Below are 12,291 nucleotides of genomic sequence, written 5' to 3'. Positions count from 1 at the left end.
AGAGGGAGAGAGAGATGCACACAGACCTGGAGCAGCCAAAAGCCATCAGTCTGTACTTGTTGTTGACAGCCACACAGGTGCCGTCTGACACGTCTGCAGCCCAGACTCCCTGCAGCTGCTGCAAACACACACAGAGCAAGTGAACACAGCACCTCGCGTTACCTTCACAGCTTAGTCAAGGTTTTCGGACATTAAATATGTGGATGTGCATATAAATAAATTCTCAGCAACCTCTGCACCTGCCGTCCTGTTTCATAAACATCACTTCTAGCCAATAAGGTGACGATAAAACTGCTCTTATCCTTTTATGGATGTAAAAACATCTATCCAATGGCAACATTCTGCCAAGAAAACCAATAGCTGAAAACACTGATGTAAGCCATATTTAATATAAAAAAATGGGAGAAATTCTTGTCATGCCCCTATTTATGCTGAATATTCACTTTAAACGTGCTGCATCACCAGTTTGGATTGCTGTTTGTTATGGAAACTTCATGTGTTTACTTTCTGTACAAAGACAGGTGCTGCTGTGATTAAATCAAACATTTCTGATACAGCAGCCATCATTTTTTTTATACATTTGAATGCATTTTTGGAAAACTAACATATTCAAAAAAATAAAAAATAAAAATTCATGCTGCAGAGATGAACATGTGAAGTAACAAAGTGATGTCAAAGGAGAATGTCTGCACGAATCTGTTGTTTCTTTAGATTATTTAGAGTCACTAATAGAGAGATGAAGAGTGAAATAATATTGTTAATAAACAAAGACCAGGGAGTTATTTTTCTTAAAAAGTTCCCTTTTGATGTCACTTTCTGTTTCACTGTGTCTGAGCCAAATTTAAAAGAGAAGATGCCAGTTATGTAACAAAATGGGTAAAAACGTGTGTATTATGACAAGTTTCTTAATATAAAGATGTTTTCATTGACTTTTTGTATTTTCCATGTTACTGGCACGTCAAGTCAGGCTACTTCCAGGCAAATAAACTGCCATATTTTCCCCTTACTTTACAGTTTTGCTAATCTGTGAAAGGACCGTTTTGTTTTCAAAACACAGAGTAAACGGGGGAAGAGGGGTTAAGCTGCACATCTGAATCCACATCGAGGAAAGTTCTGGAACAGATTACCAAGTCGTATCAAATACCAACGTTGTTACACGTCGTTTTAAAGCATGCGCTCGGATGACGTAATGCTTTGTTGATGGAAGACAAGTGACAACGGGATAAAGATGGGGGGTTGTCTTTATGGCGTTTTAATGCGATTTCTGTGTGAAAAAGGACTTGTGTCTGTGAGAATCCTTACATCTGCTGTGATGGTATTACTCAGTGGTGTGATGAAACCCAAGCGTCCATCGCTGAGAACTACAGCGAAGCCGTCCAGAGTCACGCAGTACTCCATGCAGTGAATATAGACCCCCTCCAGGTCCAGAGAGGGACCACCTTACACACACAGAGAATACGTTTAAATGCATGATTAGTTGTTTTTATATCACAGAAATGCTGCAGTGAATTCTTCAATGTTTTTCCTCTAACCTCGAGCGGACTGCAGGTCTAATGAAAAGGGGATTGTAGTGAGGCAGATGGCCTTGTGGCCATTGCTGCCGAGCCCGTCCCAGTGCAGCACGTGGAGATATCCGTCTGCAGTACAAACCAACAGGTCCTCCTGGAGGGACTGCAGACTGTTGGGAAAGAAAAAAACACAGAGATAAAACAGCAGCAGAGTCTGTTACACAAAAGCAATAATAAAAGAGTGGTCCGTAAAAGCATTTCGAAACGGGCCGACTATTCATCGTCCAGATGTGCTTCGACGGTTTTACGTGAGCAGCTGTGATGTAGCTGCCAGAGACGCGTCTCTGAGTGAACAAACAAGCCTGTGTTTGTGTCTGTAAGGCACTTTTGTTGTCTTGAAAACTGAGCGCGAGGCTTTAACGCGGGCACAACTGGGACGAGGGCGAACAAAGACGGTTGGAAAGAGGACGCGAATCGAAGCGCCGCCGACTGACGGCGGAGGAGGAGGAGGAGGAGAAGTCGTTTACAGCAGCTTCACAGCAGGAGACACCCACTCAGCTCCTGTACAATCAAGCTGTGCCTGTGAAATGCCAACGCAGTGCTCTCATTCAGACGGCCGCCCTGTAATCTTCGTCAAGTGGAGGAGATTTTTGGCAGGCGGGCGCAGGGACATGAAAGAGACAGAAAATACAAAAAAGACCGACACAAATAAAGCTGCTTATCTGAAAGCTACTGTCAATCAGCAGAGACATAAAATGTCAAGGAAGAAGAAAAGGAAACAATAAGAGAGAACAAGAAAACAAGTTTTTATCTGACACAATTTTGAATTTCATAAATATATATTTATGACAAGTTTTTTTTGCAGAAACTATGAAGCCATTAAGTCTATAAAACATACAAAAATCTGAGATAAAGCTGCAAAACCCAAAAGAAACTTAGAACTGCAAGAAGCATTATTCTATGTTAAATTAACCTGGTTAGAACCCATTTATGAGAAAAGTTAATAGCGTAAAATTAGACACGTATTGGGTAGATAAACCCAAATGGTGGACCTCAGTCTATATTTGGACCCAGATCTTTTGCTAAATTTCAATTAAATTAATCTTTTGTATTCACTTAGACATTTTCCTTTAATTTATAGTGATTTACTTTAAGCAGAACACATTTTCATTATCCTATTTTAGTCTTTTTAAAAGGGGACATATGCACAATTCAATCCACTTTTCTCGCTGTTAAAATACATTTTGTTGTGTACTTGGAGTCTCTGGAAGTGCAAATAATTAGAATTTCATCTCTCCCGGTGCTGCAAGGATATCTTTATATTCTGCTTGGTTCATATTTTTTAACACTTTCAGTTTTTTTTTCTATATTCTGTGATGTTTTCTGAAATACTATGTCACAGAATTTGCTAAATTTAGTCTTTATTCTTTCTTCCCTGGCTCTGGGTCAGACTCTGGCTCCTACATGTAAGGCAGGATGAACAAGCCTTCCCTTGTTGACATCTTTTAATTAATTTGTTAATAAAAAGTTCCTGCGAAACTAAATAACTGTAAACTCCTCTTTCAAGAAAGGATGGGTTTGGACACTGAAGGGAGGCCGGGTGTGAAGCGCCTTGTTTGCATTTAAAGAGACAAAATGAGTTGATCTGAGACACACCTCAGAAAAGGGGATTGTGGAGTTACAATGAGGAGGAATAATGGGCCTACTGTTTCTCTTTGTGTTACTTTACAGCAGTTGTTCCGATAGCTGGGGTCAGGACCCCATCATGAAATATCAAGTGAGGGTCTCCAGATGAATTCCAGACATCAGTTTAAATGCAAATAAATTGTTAATGGAACTTTCCCTACGTTTACTGCAAGAAAAGGAAAAAATAAAAATTAAACAATAGTAATAGATAAATAAAAGTAGTATAATAGTTATTAGGTTCATGGTTATGGTGAGTGGGGATGGATATAAAATCCATATGAACGGATGCCTCCTAAGTGGGCCCATTGCTCTCCCCAAAAAGCCACTGGTCTTCATTCAAATGTTATTAGGTTTGCTTATTATCATATTTAACAGAATTATTAGCAAAGTTTGCACATGTAAACCAGTAACATATGAGGTGTCAAGTTTCTGCAAGGGTTATTTTGTGGGCTGGAAGCTAAAACTACTGCTCTATAATCTACTGTATGTTTTGTTCTGGTTCACAGAAATGTTCTAAATATTTGTGCATACTTTCATTGATGGTAGCAGTTAATATATACATTTTGAACTGGTTGTTTATTTGAATTTCGCAGATTATTTTGTCAGAAATTTCAATCTTTTTAAATAGAAAGATGAAAAAACGAGTCAAATAAACAAATAAAACTAAAGACAAACATCCCATTCAGAAAAAAGAACGTAGAATGAGAGGCAATCCACATGTTACCAACAATAAACTAAATTAACTGAAAATAATCTGGTAAGAGAAATGTGCATTTTGTTTGAATGTTTTGTTATATTTATTTTGATAGGACTCATTTGAGTTAGTTCAGGAGTCACTCATCCCTTCCATCTCTAATCATTTGTCCATCACTCTGCTCTTTGATGTGTTTCACTGCACGCCTCGGTTCTTATCAATAACAGAAGCTGAGCCGAGTTTCTCAGTGCATTACCAGCTTTTCCTCACGACTCCCTGTTAGGAGGAGGAAGACTTTCTCACGCTGTTATGTGGAGGCAAATGTTTTCTGCTAATACACAAAAATAGTCCTCCTGTGAGAAGTGAATAACTGCTAATAACTTTTCAAAAATAACTAAATGAATAAAGTTAAATATGTCTCAGAGCTAGTGAGTATGCAGGGCCGGGAGAAAGAGTGAGTGAAGACACGTCTACCTGGTGATCGGCGTCTCCAGATCTACGGGCTTCTTCATCTCCAAAGAGAGGGCGGGGGCGCAATGCTCCTCCTTATAACCCGGGGTCACCTTCACGCGAGGGCTCCCTCTGTGCAAACACACACACATCCACGTAAACAGAAAGCAGTTTCACTCACGCCCATGTAGAGACTTCCTGAAATTCTTTCATGCCAGAATCCCCTTTTCGCCGAAAATGAACTCGTGTTCAACTCGTGGAGCTGATACGGGAGCGTGAATACGCCCCGACTTGCCCGGCTTCTCATGGTATGTCCTCCAGGAAGGTACATCAAAAATAAAAACCACATAACCGTTTCAAAGAGAGCATAAAATGAGATCGGTCAAGACGGGGAAAAAAAAGGAAACAACTTTTGCCAAGTAAAGAGGATTGAAAGACCTTTAAGACACATTTTCTATCTGATGCAGACTTAATATAATTTTGTTTATTGTTAGATGATTTTTCTCCGTTTTGCTCAAGTGTTTTAAAAGCAAGGGAGGTGATTATTTCTATTTTCTATCTAACCATTTTATTTATGTATGTTTTATTCAAGCTTTGGTCTTCTACATTCTTTTTTCATAATGTTTGTGTAAAATTGCCTTTATTATACTGAACCCTTTAAAAAACAATAAAGATTTGAAATTATTATACCTAACAGCTGTCAGAAAGCCATGTGTCAAACTGAATGCCTGCAGGCCAAATCTGGCTCTTTTTAACATTTTTTTTCTAACCCCAAAGGTAATACTTTAAATGTGAAATAGTTTCATGGTTTTTTTTTTTGTCTGTATTTACGTCTTTCTTCTCATAACAGCTGGCCAACTTGTAAAGAACATTAAGAATTTTTCAGTAGTCTTTTATTTTGGTGGGGAAAGAGTGCCAGAGAATCAACTTTAACTCTCTACTTCTGTGTTCACTTATTATTTTAAAGTCAAATAATTGGATTTTAGTGAGGGTTTTATTTTACCTGATTTGCTGCATTATGATAAAAAGTATATCAAAGATAAAAAAAATGATTTTTTTTTTGATAAGGAATAAATCATAATGAATGTTTTTTTATCTGTCAAGTTATGTATGTTCTAAATGCTACACAAAACATCATTTGGAAAAGGTCATTTGTATTTCGATGAGAATAATTTGTTATTTCGCATTTTTCAAAAAGTATTGGCAGAAATTGCTCCTAGGCTTGGACCACGTTTAGATTTTTACCACCCTTGTGTAACTGAGTTTGACATCCCTGCCCTATAAAATCTTCTGCTTACTTTATGTAAGTGTGTAATAATGTGTGTGTGCTGTACTCACTTTGGATACACAGGCTCATAGAGGTACTTTTCATCTCTTCCACCAAGTACATCAAACAGGAGGATGTAGCCTTTGGCAGTCTGGAACCAAAGGAAAAAAAAAATTAAATAACAGAAACCCACCCAGAGGGACTAAAGTGCCAGGCTATTCAAAACAAAGTGAGAAAAAGGTTTGAAAAAAACAAATATGGATTTGGTCACTCGTTCTCTCAGAACAAACTACCTTCATTTTCATTCACACATGCAGAGTTGTTGTTTTTTTTTACTTCTGATTTGTCCCCAACAGACTCACTGACATCAATAAAACAGAAAATACCTCACTGTCTGTTGGATACTTTTAAAAATATACCTACAACTAGAAGCTAAAGATGCTGAAGCTTCTGTTTGATGGAGAAACTCACTGTCTCTAGTACCTGCATGCTAACACACGCTGTCTGAAACACAGTCTGTGGACTGAAACATGAAACGAAACTTGATCTATGTTCTTATGTCAACCATTATGTTCCACGGTTCTGAAGGGGACGTTCCCAAAACAGCTTCTGTCATGCATGAACAGGAAGGAGTTTAATGTAAAAAAATAAATAAATGAATAAAAAATAATAATAATACAAAAGAAATATATTATCTCTTCTCTTTTTGTTCACTTGTGCTTCATAATGTAGTTTGTTTAGTTTGTGTCCATTTAAAACAATGACCCTTTGCTTCTCTGGTCAAGTGATGGTGTTTTTAGTAGTGCACACACCCAGGGGTCTGGTTTGTATATCCCCATGGGGACCGTGCATTGACTTCCATTCATTTTTTGCAAATTTTATAGCCTAACCCTGACCATTTACCCTAAAATTAACCTCACAGGTACCTACCTGACCCTAAAAATAACCTAAACTCAATTCACACCTTGGTCCTAAACCTAACCCCCCACCCATAATTTGCATTTGGACCCATGGGGACCGGGCATTGGTCTCCACAAGGCTGCTTTTTCAGGAAAATTGTCCCCACAATGTAGGAAAAACAAGCCCACACACACACACACACACACACACACACACACACCAGAGAGAAGGTAAGCCAAAGACAAGAGCAGCTGTAGCCAGAGAACAGGAGCCAAACTGAGGTCTGCTAAATACAGTATATCAACAATCCTGCACCTCCACAGAGCTGGAGATGAGTTACAAAGTCAAACTTCTGAACAACATCTTTAAAATGTAAATCAGGGAAAACAAGCATTTATGAAAGTGTTTTGCATTATTAAAAAGAAAAACAAACAAACACATAAAGCAGCTCAATGGCTCCAGTTTGAAATAAGTGTAATTTCAGTAATAAAAAAGGAAACTGTAATAAAATACTTAAAAACTCTTCTATCCTAAAAATGCTAGCACTAAGGTTTCTTTTAAGGTAAAAACAAAAATGAGAACAGAATGAACATTATAAAAGACGTGGTGAACTTTTAAGCAAACTTCACAAAAGGCCATTTTGAGTAATGATTCATTTGAAAACCTAACATAAAAATAAAAACAAAGCACAGGCTAGTAGACAGTGTTTAATGTTTATGTTCAGTTTCAAAGAAGGAAAACTCATGACTTATTTTTATCGTTTTGCATCCATTCTATCTACATTTTGTAGTTCACATCTCAAAAACACGACCAACGCCAGAGGAGCTGGCAATGTTTTGATGGTTTTATTAACATTTTGTTTTTTATATGAATGCCAGAGACTGTTTTGTGCTGTTATTAGCTTTTCCCTGCTTCAGCAGAGACGAAACAAATGAAGAAAATATGTTTTTGAATGGATTGAAACAATTCAAAATGCACCTTTTGTTTGCTTCTCTTTGTCTAATTCATGTTAACTTTTAGCCAATCAGCAAATGATTTAATCAGTTACATAGGAGGGCTATGCCGTTAGCTTTTCAGATACTTGTATCCTGTTATTTTTTGAAGACACATATATGTAGGATGATGACAAAGGTTTTTGCTGCCGTGAATCCTGCATTCGTCATGTCAGTGACAAACAGACGTACTACACTCCCTACGAATCTACCCCTGAAGCGGTCGTCACCACTTCTAATTGAGTGCCTTCCTCCGAGGAGCTAATATGAGACTAACCCACTCCTGCACTTCAAACACATGTCAATTACAGGAAGCAGTGAATAACACCAGAGTCAACGCTGGGAGGATGAAAAACAGAAAACCTGTAAAGCAACTTGGTGCTAACTTCTACTTCATAGGATGAAAACATTTATACATCCAATTACAATTAAGTTCATTTCAACTTAGAGGAAAACCTGAAGAAGAAGAGAACAGAAAGACACAATTTTTCTAGGAACCCTTTGTATGTTGTATGTTGACACGGGTGGAGACAATGGTGCAGGAAGAGGCAGGACTTCAGTCTTTAAGTCCAACAACACTGATGTGGGCATTCAAAGACAATCAGGTGCCCTGTTTAGAGATAGTTTGTGTTTCTTTCCACTAACCGAAGCTCTAACAATGAGTTGTGCTACCTGAGCAGACAGCAGTACGCTCCGCAATTAAGTCTGAAACTGGAGACATCTCAAAAACAGCTGAGCTAAATCTAACTAAATCTAAACACGGAGCGCAAAACACCCATATTAATTACATTATTAAAGTGGGGAAAAAAACAGGTTTTTCCAGACGTAAATAGTAAAACAACAAGGCTTTAGTAATTCAAGCATTACATCTTTCACTTCGCATGTTCTCCAGGACTGATGCAGTATTTGAAAGGAGGAGCATTAAAGCCCTGAACTGAAAGAAATAAGAAAAAGCTGACTTTAGTCGTGCAAAAAGAAAGAGTTTGGAAGTTCCTGCGGAGAAAAAGGGAAGTCAGCAGAAGTGTGTGTACACTGTGTGATGGCGTACTGAAGCCTCTTCTGCATGTCTAAACAGGCCCCTGAAGTGCACCAACACACACACAAACACACACAAGCTTGTGTATATTTGCAGTGGCTCCCTGAAGTGCAGTTCTCCAAACTGTGAGCACAAAGCAAAGACATTTGAGGCCACTGGCATCGAGAATGGACGTAGCAAAAATGAACATATTTCAATTCCAAAACATTTGGGACATTGTGTAAAATGTAAATGAAAAATAGAATGTAATCGTCTGCAAATCTCATTGCTCCATTCCAGAAAACATCTTTTTCATGGAAAGCCTTGCAAATTTCAGCAAGACAATGTCAAAATTCACACTGCATCCATCACGACAGCAGGTGCTGAACTGGACTACCTGCAGTCCAGACCTCTCAACTGAAAACATCACGAAACAAATAAATCTGTCAAAGACCCATGACTGAATCCTACTTTAGTCAAGAATGTGACAATATTCCCGCTCAAAAACTCAAGTAACTGGTTTCCTCCTCAGTTCCTAAACATTTAAAGATTGTTATTAAAAATGGAGATCTTCAGAATGGTGAACATGGCTCTCTTTTTCCAAATCAGGGTTGTATGCAAAACAGTGCATCATCATTATCATCGTTGGCACTCATTAGTTATGCTGCTAAATTAATTGAGAGCTAAGGAAAAATTATTTACAAGATTACAGCTGAAAACAATTCTTGATTCAGCTACAGCAAATGAAAAAAGTGGACATTGTTGTGTAAGGCAAAGAAGAAAAGATTGAAAAGGAAACATTTTCATCGTGTCAAAACCAGGATCAACCTGTCAAACAAACCCGTTCTTCACCAGCTTTCTGGGATCAAGGAGTTGACAATTAAACCAGAAAACCAAATCAGAGCAGAGCTGAAACACCCCTTTGATACAGACTCAACCAAACTGTATTTATTACAGATGAACGCTCCTGCCATCTCTGCTGCACCAGTGAACGTTCAAACTATGGGCTGCTTTTGTTTGCACAAACAAATCGCTGCAGAAATTGTTGACTATTCATTTTTAGTATTCAGGCTATTATTTCTGAATCACTCGTCATGATTCTCGCTAAATGAAGAAGATTCTCAAACCTTTGGCCTTTTTACTTACAAAATGTAGCGTTCCCATGAATGTACAGTGTGCTTTTGTAGGGGAAAAGCTGCACAGATTTTCTGGCAAATTACACTCTGCTCAGGCGGTTCTGTGTGAGAGTTTACGAACAGAAAGGGAGCATTTTGGCCTAAAACAGATTCCAAAACGGGCGTTAAGAAAAGCTAAATGGAGACAAGCATTTCCTCTATTTGAAGAAGTTGACTCTTTCTGTTATTTCTGCCTCTTGTTTTGTCAGCTCCGTTGGTTATTTTTCTTGAATTCTCACTCTCGAACAGACAATTGGCTAAAAATAGTCGCAGTCATGGTTTAGGAGGGACATTATGCTAGCCTCGAGGTTTGCAGGGTTTCTGAGCAGCCTAACATCTGGGAAACAGCTGGTACTTTACCGGTTTGCCTTTATTGTTCTGTAGCTCGAGTCTCTTTGTAATTAAACAAAAACACCAGTGCAGGTGTGAGAGGTTGTCTTCTAGGAGACAACGCAATTTGGCAAAAGACCATAAAACTTGGCAATTGGTGCTGACTTCAGGAAGATAACTTCATAACTGCTCAGCTGCGAAGACATTTTCTAAATACGTTGCACGTGAGAAATTATGCAACCAAGCTTTTAATAACAAGAGTCATACCTTCGTGCTTATTTTGTTTGATAGAACAAGTTTAACATTTAAATGGTTTCATTTATCAGATAAAGATTATATTTTTTCTAGTCTAATATGTTTTCCTGATAACCTTACATTGGTGTTGGCTCACTCAAGCTCTTCAGGCCCGTGTGATCCGACCACGATTACCTGCTTATGTTTCTGTGAAAAATCACCAAACACATTTCCAACACACCTGAGTCACATTTGACTGAGGCCTCGTGGGTCATTTTTCACCCAAGGGCAGCAGGAGGGTTAAATATTCAGCAGTCTTTAGGCTGAATCAGTATTAGTGGAAACTGAATGCATTCGCACAATAACAACAGCTTCACCGCTTTTAATATGTCTGTGACATTTGACGCTACATTCCCAGATGCTTTCCTCCACAAAGCAACATTAAAGCCACTACAAAGGTTTTTTTAAACTCAACTTTTACAGATATGGAGCTAAAGTTTGGTGTGGCACTAGCTGAGAATCATCCTCACCACATACTTTAAAAGCCAACAGATCACACCAGATGTATTATTTTTAACTTTGGCACGAAAAGCAGTGTCTGACATGTTTTTTTTAAATAGAGTTGCAGGTTTGTCAAAACTTGGAATATTTTCACCAGTCAAAAACAGTCTAAGCCACATGTGCCAAATGTGGCCCACCACAGCATTTTATGTGACCCCCTGAGGACTTCAAAGATGCATTAATGTCTTTAAAATAAGGGTAAGCTGCCTTAAAGCCAGCATTGTTGATAAACGACATCTCCCATAATGTATTGCACATTGATTATTTTACCTGTAAAATGACGGCATCCCACCACTACGAGGAGGTGCACAATATTCAAAAGTACATGCTAGCCAGTAATAGGTAGCCGGCATAATTCACTGTAAAAAATCTCCATTTCATTGCAATTTCACTGGCTAATTTAGCTGCAGCCCAGTTGTATTGGTTGTAAACTAGATCACCCACCAGTGAGAATTCCCTGTCGGAAAGTGGGAGAGTTCAGAACTGAAGACAGTAGCTACTTACCACAACTCAACAGTGAGTAAAACTCTTAATTGTACTTTTAATAGTATTTCTGTAGTATTTATTCCATGTTTAATGTGTATAACGGGCTATGTATTGTCATCAACGCATGTTCCTGTGCAATGACAAAATTTGCGCTTTGAATTTGACCCATCACACGTGAGACACACCCAAGTATTTATTGGTTGAAAGAATTGTCAGTTTAATTCCTGTGTCGTGATTGGTTGAACAGCTTTAAAGGAGACCACAATAAAACACATTTTATTTTCACAGACAACAGAAATCCAAATTTAACCCATGATTTCATGTGCTTGTCCCTTGGACAGGCATGATCTGGTTATCTGAAACAAAAATAGGTGGTCTCGGACAAACTAAAAGCCCTTATGTTGACCCCTGCCAAGTTAATTACAGCTGGACATTTGAAGGCAACCATAATACTCATGTGGCTCTCCTGAAAATGAGTTTGACACCCCTGGTCTAAACCAGGGGTTCTTTACCTTTTTGACCTCAAGGCCCAATTTGTTGAACATAAAATGGCAGGAGGCCCAGTCAGACATTACCAATGTATGGATCAAAATAATAATTATTCTAAATCTTGGTTGAATTTTTATTGTATTTACATCATAACTAAACTATCATACATAACATAACTAAATTAAATACACTTACAGTTTAAAAGTAAAACTCCTGTCAAATAATCACAAGACATGATTATGGCAAAAATTTTTGTATTGTAACCTGTCCATAACAATTATTTGAACAAATATAAAGGTCAGTCAACGACCACTCAGGCTTATCAGCACAAATATATATATATAACATACACTTACAGTTTAAAAGTAAAACTCCTGTCAAATAATTACAAGACATGATTATGACAAAAATTTTTGTATTGTAACCTGCCCATAACAATTTGAACAAAAACAAAGGGCAGTCAACAGACCACTCAGGCTTATCAGCACAAATATATATATATAA

The 12,291-nt window shown here is 38.0% G+C and overlaps 1 protein-coding gene across 1 annotated transcript in view; it reads right to left on the bottom strand.

The window, feature by feature from the left end:
- The window catches only part of ric1 (RIC1 homolog, RAB6A GEF complex partner 1), a gene marked incomplete at its 5' end in the record, with an annotated part of 40,847 nt that overhangs the window by 16,941 nt on the left and 11,615 nt on the right, over positions 1–12,291 (bottom strand). The window contains 5 exon segments of the mRNA XM_014015997.1: positions 27–118; positions 1,303–1,439; positions 1,533–1,678; positions 4,363–4,470; positions 5,677–5,756. Of these exon segments, the coding sequence (XP_013871451.1) occupies positions 27–118; positions 1,303–1,439; positions 1,533–1,678; positions 4,363–4,470; positions 5,677–5,756 (563 nt within the window).

This window comes from Austrofundulus limnaeus, unplaced genomic scaffold (assembly GCF_001266775.1).
Source record: "Austrofundulus limnaeus strain Quisiro unplaced genomic scaffold, Austrofundulus_limnaeus-1.0 Scaffold137, whole genome shotgun sequence".
NCBI lineage: Eukaryota > Metazoa > Chordata > Actinopteri > Cyprinodontiformes > Rivulidae > Austrofundulus > Austrofundulus limnaeus.
This window is presented reverse-complemented; position numbering and strand designations above follow the sequence as displayed.